Source organism: Coenobita brevimanus, chromosome 47 (genome assembly GCF_032717465.1).
Source record: "Coenobita brevimanus isolate Jiangsu-jjx chromosome 47, ASM3271746v2, whole genome shotgun sequence".
In the NCBI taxonomy this organism is placed as follows: domain Eukaryota; kingdom Metazoa; phylum Arthropoda; class Malacostraca; order Decapoda; family Coenobitidae; genus Coenobita; species Coenobita brevimanus.
Window position 1 is genome coordinate 10,928,365 of NC_137000.1, and position 10,766 is coordinate 10,939,130.

The 10,766-nt window shown below is 45.9% G+C and overlaps 1 protein-coding gene across 1 annotated transcript; it reads left to right on the forward strand.

The window, feature by feature from the left end:
* The first annotated feature begins 5,323 nt into the window (after positions 1–5,323).
* Positions 5,324–6,129, forward strand: LOC145399030 (uncharacterized). Its single transcript, XM_080271758.1, is given in 2 exon segments — positions 5,324–6,086; positions 6,089–6,129. Coding segments are annotated over 2 exon segments (804 nt in total).
* Positions 6,130–10,766: the final 4,637 nt, after the last annotated feature.

Sequence of the window (10,766 nt, forward strand, 5' to 3'; positions counted from 1 at the left end):
GTATGCATGTAAACCACTGTAAATGTTAGCTCATAGTATGCATGAAAACCACCGTAGATGTCAGGAGTCCCTTGCAGTAGCTCAGTCAGCAGTACTTACCCCTTTAATGGTCAACAATTTCCGTCTGTTAATTAAAGATGTACGGCGTAAGGTAGGAGGGAAAAATGGGGGTTACAACTCTGAGAGGGGTTAACACGGGTCTCGAGCAGCCTAGTGAAGGTGATGTGAAGAGGCAGTATACGTCAGAATAGCAAAGGTTATTGGAAGGCACACTAATTAGACGAAACTGGGAAGACAGCATCGGTGTGAAGGAGAGGAGTAACTGTCTTCACTTTAACATTCACACGTCACAGATTCATGGCTGTTTTTGATTATATTCATTTTTCTCAAACTTCGCCTGAAATTCCCATCTCTCTAGTCATAAAAAAGTGTTGTGGAAAGGATGAAGAGCCGCTGTGTTGGCTTATTCTGTCCCTGGGCTATGTGAAGCAAGCTGCAAAAAGGAGAAATTCTGGACCAAGTTAAGGTAAAAGGAGTATAATATTTAGCATCCTCATTCATTCGTGTTACTTCACTAAGAGAATGACAGGAAAGAAGGGAAAGGGTCATTGAAGATAAAACTGACATGAAAGAAAAGGATGATAATGAAAGATAAAAAGAGTGAAGGTAAAATGGACATGAAAAAAGGGTGATAATGATAGATAAGAAGAATCCTATGAAAGGGAAGAGGGATAACGGAAGAAAAAAAAATGAAGAGGCAAAGGGAAGACAGTGGATGATAAACGCATTAAGTAGTTCAAATTTCTGTCGTCACTGGGTGGTTGGGAGAGATTTTTCTAGTTTGATGGGTTAGACAAATCCTTCACTAACCCCTTCATTACGTGAGGTCATCCCATAGCTAAATAAATTCGTCTAGTGGTAGTATGAAGTAAACAAGATATCGTCGTACCGAAATGATCAGGAGATTAACCAGAGAGAGAGAGAGAGAGAGAGAGAGGCGAAAACATGACCGAGTGCTTGAATCTCATATCCATAAAAAACTTGTGTTCAGTAAAGTTTGCCATCGTCAATTGGTTGTCGGCCAAAAACGCATAAACATTTGGAAAACTTAGAAGTTCGATGACGCTTGTGACCTCCAACAGAATCATTAATTTTGGAGGGACATTTCGAGATGGAGGAATATGATACAGATTTCATTAGCCTGTTTACTTCTAGGGGGCGTCTAAGGTGAATAAGTTAATCTGGTTGTAGAAGGAATAATTAAAAAAAAAATCTTACTCAAGTACGGTAGTTAGTGGTTAGTTTCCTTTTTCATCCCTACTCCACCCCAGGACTTTTTCAGTCTGTGTGAAATCGTCTGTCAATAGCGAGAAGAAACTTAAAAATTCACCTACATTTATTTATTCCCTTACCTAGTCAACAACGTGGCATTATCAGCAGATGTTGTCCGGATTTTGTTAAAGAAATAGTGTCAAGTGAACCTGGCAACTCTGGTATAATGGCCGCCAAACAGAACTAAACTATTTCTACTTTGGTCGTATTTTTTTTCATATTTTAGCGCCTCGTATAATGAATGCCTGCTGTGCTCAGTGTGATTAGCATTGTAATTAATGTTTACTGTATATATCAACATTGGTCCAGAAGTTAACTATGCCGCAGTGTCGTGCTAATAGTGAAAAATAACCTTCTTCATTATTGTGCGCCCTTGGTAAACTCACGCCATTTCATTTCATAAAAGTGTTTTAATTTAAATGGCACCGAAACTCATCCAGTGTTCTTGAAACCCATACATACGTGTCCTTTTAACTGCCACGCCTCTACAGTTCCCAGACACCGCGATAAATGTCCGTATCCTGATCATCTGACTGAGGAATATATTTGAGCAACTCCACAGTGTAGGAGGCATTCTCGTGGGCTTAGAAGGCTCTGTAGCACCTCTTCCATAGCAGTTTAATTTGCATGATATTACACGCTGCTACTCTCTTGTATGGTGGAATAAAAAACATCAAGTCCAGAGATGGGATGCAGGTTTATTCAGCGTTACGACAAGGACAGTGACATGCAAAGTACGTGAGGGCAAGGCGTGCTTACTTTCCAGCTATATCTCATCCCTGTAAGAAGGGAACGTCTTGGTTCGGAGCGATCTCAAAGTTGGCCTCATTGAAAAGACTATTTCAAAACATCTTCACCAAGAATCTTACGGCGTCTGAATTCAGTATATTAAGCTTAAAACAATAAAAGTCGAAATCACTGCAGCATCCCTTGCCGATAACGCTGAGAGGAAGAGCTAATAAAACAGGCATGAATTCTCCTTTGCCTTTATTTTCAGAATTTTGTTTCGTACCGTAATATTTTTAGATACTAACGTATGTAGCAGAGTTATCTTGAAATCAAAGCTGTACATTATGTTTATTATGCAGTAACCTATCGCTTACCAGTGGTGTCTTGGGAACAGTTTTAGGTTATATTACGAAGGTATAACTTTACGTATGATTTTAGACGAAGATAGTTAGCAACATCGTTTTAAAATAGCCTTTTCTCCAACGCCGCGCAAAAAGGATTCGAACATATTGCCTAGCAGAATTTTTATATGCTCCAGTTCTTATACCCTCCCATTTTTATATGCTCCCATTTTTTATATGCTTCCATTTTTTTACCCTCCCATTTTTATGTTCCCATTTTTATATGCTCCATTTTTATGTCCTCCCATTTGTATATGCTCCCATTTTTATATGTTCCCATTTTTATATGCTTTCATTTTTATATACTTCCATTTGTATATGCTCCCATTTTCCCGTACCCGCTCTTGTGAGTTTTGGTCAGGTTAATGTGGGAGTCTGGGCGCTCTCCGTCCCTCCGACCCCAATTAATCACAAGTTCGTCATGATATACACACCCTTGTTGGGGCCATTCATCACATCCCTCCCCCATTTACCCCCTTCCCCCCTCCCTCCCCCCATGGAAATTACTCACAACCTCCTAGGGGGCGTGTTTCCCAGTTAAGAACCTCTGCTGTTGCTGCTGCTGCTGATTATGATGATGCGAAGTTAGAGGATGAGGAGTATGAGGATGAGAATGAGGTGAAGGGGAGATTGATGATGATGATGATGAGGCGAAGGAGGAGGATAAGGAGGAGAAGAAAGAGGACCAGGAGGTTGAGGATGAAGATGAGGTGAAGGGAAGAATGAGGAGGATGAGGAGGAGGAGGAGGGGATTAATGGGGATGATGAAGATGATGATGACGATGGTGATGAGAAAAGATAGTCGTAGAACAGGATAGAGATGATAGAGGTGAGGAGTTGGCGATTGTGGGGCGGGATCGATAATGAAGCACAGGTGAGCCAGAACAGGTGCGTGAAGATATTTTTGTCGTGGTCATCCCTGTGTAAAAGTTAAAATCGTCTTTACATAATCACATATTATAATTGGATCAGACTCGAATCGGCAAAGAACGTAATGTATATGGATGGATGTGAGCCGGTTGTGTTAAGCTTTTGGCCAGTTTTAGTAAGGTGGGTGAGATGGAGAGTTAGGCGGGAGGTGGGTGTGAGCTGGAGAGAGGGCAACCTGATGGTGGAGGAGGCAGTGGCATGGAGGCGATTTGTATGTGGCCACCCCTTCCGTTAAGGCGTCTGGCTATAGATATATTAATAGAAAGATACGGAAATTGATATATAGATAGACTGATAGATAGAGATAGATAGATAGATAGATAGAGATAGAGAGAGAGAGAGAGAGAGAGAGAGAGAGGATTATCTCGGAGTCATGGATGGAGATGCGAGGGACTGTGGAGGCGGTAATAAAGTATCGCCATTCTCAAGGTAACGTGAAATCGATCAGGTAGGCGTGAGGAGGCGGCTAGGATGACCCGGTGTAGGTTAAATACTTCGCCTCTGTCACGTTTTTCATCCTCCCTTCTTACGGGTTTATTTTGAGAGATTTTACACTGACGAAAATACGAACGAAAGATCTGGGTCCACATTCACTGGTAACTTGGATTTTTTTTTTTTTCGTTCATGGTGGTGAGGTATATGATGGTAGTGAGGTTAGAATTAGAGAGAGGGTAGCCTGAAGGTGGAGGACATTTTCAAGGAGGCGACTCATTTGTGGCCACTCTTTCCAGGATTAAGGCGTCTGGCCATAGATGGAAAACAGATCTTCGTCATGAGGTTGGACTTGATCTTAAGGTCATAAATCAGCGGCCTGAACTCCCACGGCTGAGAGTCAGATGCTTGCCTAATTGTTCCACCAAAAGCAAATCCCATTTAGGCCAGGGAGCTAGAGGGTCGTAAGTGTATGGAGCAACGTGTTTACTGATACTATCGCTTTCCTTTCCTTTCCTACGAAAAGAATCCTGGTTACGAAGTGGAGGTGATTGTGTCAAGAAATTTTGCATACTCTGCTGGCGAAGGACGTGAATTAGGAAGGTGTATGGCGTTGGAAAGATGTATGGTGTTAGAAAAATGCGTAGTGTGTGCTGTTAGGAATACATATGGTGGTAGAAAGATGTGGTGTGTGGAGTCAGATGTGTGGTGTCAGATGTGTGGCGTGTGGTGTTAGAAAGGTGAGTGGTACTGGAAAGATGTGTGGTGTGTGAGAGGGCAGTGTGAAAAGGAGGCAGGGAAGCTGAAGTTGCTATGGCGACATGCAGAGAGAGAGGAGAGAGAGAGAGAGAGAGAGGGATGGTGGTGTGAGGTGACAAGGGGTAACAGTCTCTCAGGAAGGGAGCGACAGAGACTCTCACACAGCCACTATCCTCTGCTTCCTATGCCGGCGTCCTCACTGCGCAGGACAGGACTTCACCCTCCTTTCCTGCCGGACGAACGATCAGCGCCACATTCATTCCCATTCCTGATTTTGTGCAACAATGTGCCTGGACGCAAGTTCTGTGAGGATCAGTAGATATAAGGTAATATTAGGCCCAGTAAGGATGTGACCTAGTGTGTGTGACCCAATTTCGTGCTGAGGCCGGTTTCTGTGGCGGCGTCTGGCAGTGAGCTCAGGCCGAGGGTCCGATGTGGCAAGAAAATCAGTTGAGGGAGGACAGAGGGAGCTGTCCCACGGACCTTCGGTGTTCTGTGTATAAGTTAATTTTCTGTCATCAATGATTTCACTGCTTTGGAGGAAATGCTTATAATAGTTGTTGTTGTGTAAGTGGTGGCCGCCGGTGAGTAAGGGGTGGCACCATGTGAGAGTGGAGTGATGTGATGAGGTAGGCTGGTGGAGGGTATGAGGGCGAGGCCGGCGTGAGACAGAGTGCTAGGGTGGCCCTGAGCCTCGGCCTGAGCCTCCCACCCGACCCCTGAGCCTCCTCCACCCGACCATGGAGTGGGCCATGGCCAATGGGGACATCCGCTGTAACCTCGGCCGTACTACCCTGCCCCGCACCAACGTCCACGAAACTGTGGTTGACTTCCACGGCTATCAGCCCGAACGCGACTACCCGCCTCAGACTACCCTGGACTATGTGTCTACGGGCGTGCAGCGGGGGGAGTGCACGCCCAAGCACTGCTCGTACACCCCGCCGCCCACCGCCCGCCCAACGTACGGCATCACCCACCCTAATTATCAGACTACCAGTAAGTCCGGCCCGGTGTCGGTGGGGTCACCGTACCCGGACGATCGCCAAGAGTACCCGGTGCCGCAGAGGGATTACTCACAGGTGTACCCGCCCGAGCAGTGCACGTACGCAGGGCCGACCTACCTGGGGGGCGAGCACCGGGGTCCGTGCCTGGCGGGGACGTGTAGCGACTGTCCTAGCGGGCCGTGTGAGTATCGTAGCGGGCCAGGTCTTGTCGCGCCGTGCTACACATCCGCAGCGGAATGCCCATCTAGAACCGATCTGGGGCCCCCTCCGGACATCCAACCCAGTGAAATTCGGTTACCCCCGGATGTGCACCGCGACGTACGCTCTACTGAAGTTCGGTTGCCGCCGGATGTGCACAGAGACGTACCGCCCGAACTGCGACCGGAGTGCTACGAGAGCCGCAGCATCCGCAGCCATCACGCGAGCCACTGCGACCTACGGGAGTTCCAGGAGTGGCGGGATCTGCGGGGGTCTCGTGAATCGGTGGGAACACTGCCGCCGGAGCTGGAGCTGCACCTGAAGGAGTGTAGGTGCCCCTGTGACCACCTCGGATACGGAAACTACCAGGTTAGTTACGCAGTTTACCATTTCCTAACACATACCACACACCACCACAGCCCTCATCACACACATACACACTCATAACACCCGTACCACACTACCACATCTCTCATTACACTCCTATCGCACTCTAACCCACTGTGCATCACACCGCACCGCACTTTGTATCATACTACCACACTCTGCATCATACCACTGCACACTTCACCTTTTCACCAGACTCCATGACACCACACCATATCACATTCTGCCACACCCATCATCATACATACCACACCATCACCACACCCCTCACCACACTACCAAACTTCAGCACACCCCTGACCATACGCGCCACACCTTTTATCGCTCATACCGCACTGTCTGCTACACTCCGTTCACCCCACCAGTCTCTCAACCACACAGTCCCTCTTTCACACACTCACCACACCCTTCACCACACCTCTCACCCCACACACCCTCTCCCTCACTCTCCGCGCCATCTCCACAGTCCCCGACTCTTCACTACAGCCACCCCCACCTCAATTGCCACTTGACATCCCCTATACAAGCATTCACTCCTCACCATCTATTTCATTAACCGCACTTTTACCACAGCCTCCACCACACATCACGAATCTCCATCACTCCACGAATCTCCGCTACACACCACGGTCTCCACCACATAGCCACACTCACCGCACTACCACTGTACCACACTCCCACTCATCACGGACCTTCATTCACTTAACTTTACCACACCGCAGTTCACACCGTCATTACCACATTTTTCAATTTCTCCAGAACTCGACGCCACAGCCTCACACCACTACACACACACTCCCTTCCACCACCACCACCCCCACCCCCACCCCCACCCCCACTACCACTACCACCACTATTTTAGCCGTAGCACTACTAGATATATCACTGCACTCACCATTCTCTCAGCTTTTCACGTTCGTCGTACATTTATCATAAAATTTAGTCTTTCTTATTACCCGCAAAGCATCGGAAGCAAAAACAGAGTGACTAAGATTTGTCATTTCTCGAAAGGGATAGGCTGCTTGAGATTCTTGTTAATTCTTAGGGAACGGAAAGCCACTACTAAGAAAAATATAAATCATCTTATTCTAGCACAGTAGTCTAGAATGGGCGTACATGGCTACTACAGGGATTCCCTTTTATTTTCTTATTTTCCAGTCCAAGCTCAGACCAGTACATTCACCAATACCAGAAAGAGCTTTTACCAGTACACCCGCCACTACCGGTCCAAGCTTTACTCGTACCAATTCACACCGTCACTAATGCAGCAACTTCACTGCTATATTCCCCGATACCAAGGAGGAATTGTGGTATTACTTTTAATAGTACCGGTATACTCACACCAGTACGTCCTTTAATACCAGTAACAAGACCAGTATCATACATTTACACCACTCAGTATTAACACCAGTACCAGTCATATCCATATAACCAGTTCACTCACACCAGTATGTACATTATTGCCAGTACCAGTACGCCACTAGCCTACACACATCTACATCACCAGTACACTCACACCAACACCGGTACCCATTTTAATACCAGTACCAACTCACTCCACTGTCCACACTAGCACCAACACCAGCACACCAATTCACACTCTTTAATACCACTAATTTACACACTTACACCACTATACCACTTTAGTTCTGACCTGGCGAAGATCCCGGACCCCTTCCAGCTCAGGTGATGGCAGGTGTAGTCAGATTGGAGCGTTGATTTCACTGGTAACCAAGGAGATTCATTCTTAAATCATAACTAAGGCTTGTCTCTGGGTCCTTTGACTCGCTATCAGGTCTGGCGGTGGCTGAGATAGGATGCTAGAACTGTTCCAACCGTGAGAGGGTTATTGGTACTGGTATTAACACTTAGGCTCCTGTGACTCCCTCCCAGCTGAATAAAATCGTCTGGTGTTACCTGGAATACAGTACCAGAGTTGTCCCGACCGTGAAGGGGGTAATACCAGTAGACTAGACACTTTGCCAGATGCTCCCTCAGTTGCCCTTCCAGTAATTTTCTAGTCATTTTCTAGTTAATTTTTCTACATTGACTTTTTTTATTTTTTTTTTATTTTTAGATAACACGTGCATTTTATAGTGACAGTTTTTCACCACTACCGTCCATCCTCCTCCTCCTCCCCCTCTTCCTCTTCCTCTTCCTCTTCCCCTTCCTCCTCCCCCTCCTCCTCCTCCTCCTCATCATCATCATCATCATCATCATCATCATCATCGCCCATTAATACTAGCACTCCTCATTTATTTTCATCACCACCGCTATCGTCCATCTTAACTTTGTCACGTCCATCACCACCACGAGTCATCATTGTCCCTTTCACCACCACCACCATCACCACCACCACCACTCAGCATGAAGTGCAGAAGAGAATAACTGCATTAGGCCGGTTTTCCCATGCTGAGTTGTCTCGTAAAACTAGAGTAAGAGAGTAAGACAAGGATAGGACAGAACAAGGCTCATCACTACCTTCACCACCATTACTTTATCCACCAATATCAATCATCACCTTTTCGCTATTTTCATCACCATTGCCTTTCACCACCAGTACATTTTTCATCACTACCAGTCATTACCTTCTCCTTATCTTCATTACCTCTGCCAAACATCACATCTTTCATCACCATCATCACTACTACCATACATCATAACATTTTCATCATTATCATCACTAATCATTATTACCAGCCATCACTGTCTTTTTCATCACCATTTCCGACTGTCGCACAAGACATCACAACCAGTCATCACCATTTTTCATCACCACCATCATCATTCTTTACCAGGGCCACTCATCACCAGCTTAGTCATCATTACCACTTTTGACAGAACTGCCTTTCCATTACCATCATCACACTCTCCCTCGTAATCACTCGCATCACCATTTCATCACCATTGCACTCCTCGCCACCATTCTCCATCACCACAGTCATCACATTTTCCATCGTAGCCACTCATTATCTCCATCTCTTCATCACCACCACACTCTCCCACCATTTCTCCATCACAGTCATCACACCACCACAAGCACTCATCATCTCCACCTTTGAATCACCACCACACTCATCGTCATCATCGCCATCATCGTTCATCATTATTTAGAGCCACTTGTCACCTCACTCCGCATACCTCTCCCATAACTCACCACTCTCATCACTGTCACCGCTCATCACCACAATACGCGTTCATCCGTCCTCATAACATCATTCATTTCCACTTGCAGTCTCATTTCTGTCACCACTTCATAGTCATTACCACCAGACATCATCCTTCCTATCGCTCATCACTTTTCTCGTTCTGTTGCATCATTCTCGTTGATTGCTGTTGAGTCTCTGTCATCACTCATTCTCTCATAGACTACTTTCTCACCACTCACACCATCACAACTCCCATTTATTCATCACTCACTTCACTACCGCCACTCATCACCACAAGACACGTTTATTAGTGCTCATATCATCACACATTTCCACTGGCAGCCTCAGTTCATCTCTCTCATATCATCACTCATCACCACTTAGTCTCATCCCGTCATCACCACATACGTTTTACTTTGGTGAAAAATTATTATTATTATTATTATTATTATTATTTGCAACAGATAAAAATCCATAGTTCAGGATTTGCGTTGGTTTCTCTCAATTAACAATACTCCGTTCACTTTCAATTGGCGTGAAATTGCCATCTCGCCATGTGAAATGTTGAGCTGTAACAAGGGATTAACACTTGAAAAGGATGCTGGTCACGAAGAAGTGCTCTGGGAAGGATGTTGAGCCGTGGTATTTTCTTGTCCTGCCACTGAGGGAGAGGAAGTAAGCTGCCGAAGGACGAAAATCTCCACATAAATAAAATGAATAAACATGCTATATATCTCGGCTAATTACCCTTTTAGACGTTTATGGGAGCTAACGTTATTTTATTTAGCTGAAAGAAAAGCTACCAGTCTAGAGGTTAGCTTCACCACAGCTACCACACACTCACCACACACACTTCACCAATCCAGCAAGACCTCTGTCATTAGAACACACACACACACACACACACACACACACACACACACACACACACACACACACACACACACACACACACACACACACACACACACAACTCACCAGCCTCAACAAGACCTCTGTCATTAAAAAGTATTAGGCCACAGAGAGTCCCAAAAGTTGTACACTAAGGTTAACCAAACTTTTGTACCCCACGTCATTTTTACACCCAAAGTTGGAGCACAGTGTCATCCCTTTACCCCTTCAGTACGAGGATGTCATTTAATATTCTGTGCTTGCTGTCTGTTGCCTGAGAGGGACGCCTTCACGTGGTGGCACATTTTAACCCGTTGACTCCACTGCCCGGTATTACACTCGCCCCTCAACTCCCTCCCTATCACCCGAAAGGAGTTAGTGGACTGCAGGAGGATGGTAACTTCAGCCTGCAGTCCACCGGGTTCACGATCACATGAGCCTCGGGTTGTAGCTACCACTGTCACTTACATACTCTCTCCAGACGATATACAGAAGCTTAGAGGAAAGAGGTTTGAGATACTGCATTCAATCCCTTCACTCTGACCTAATCCGAT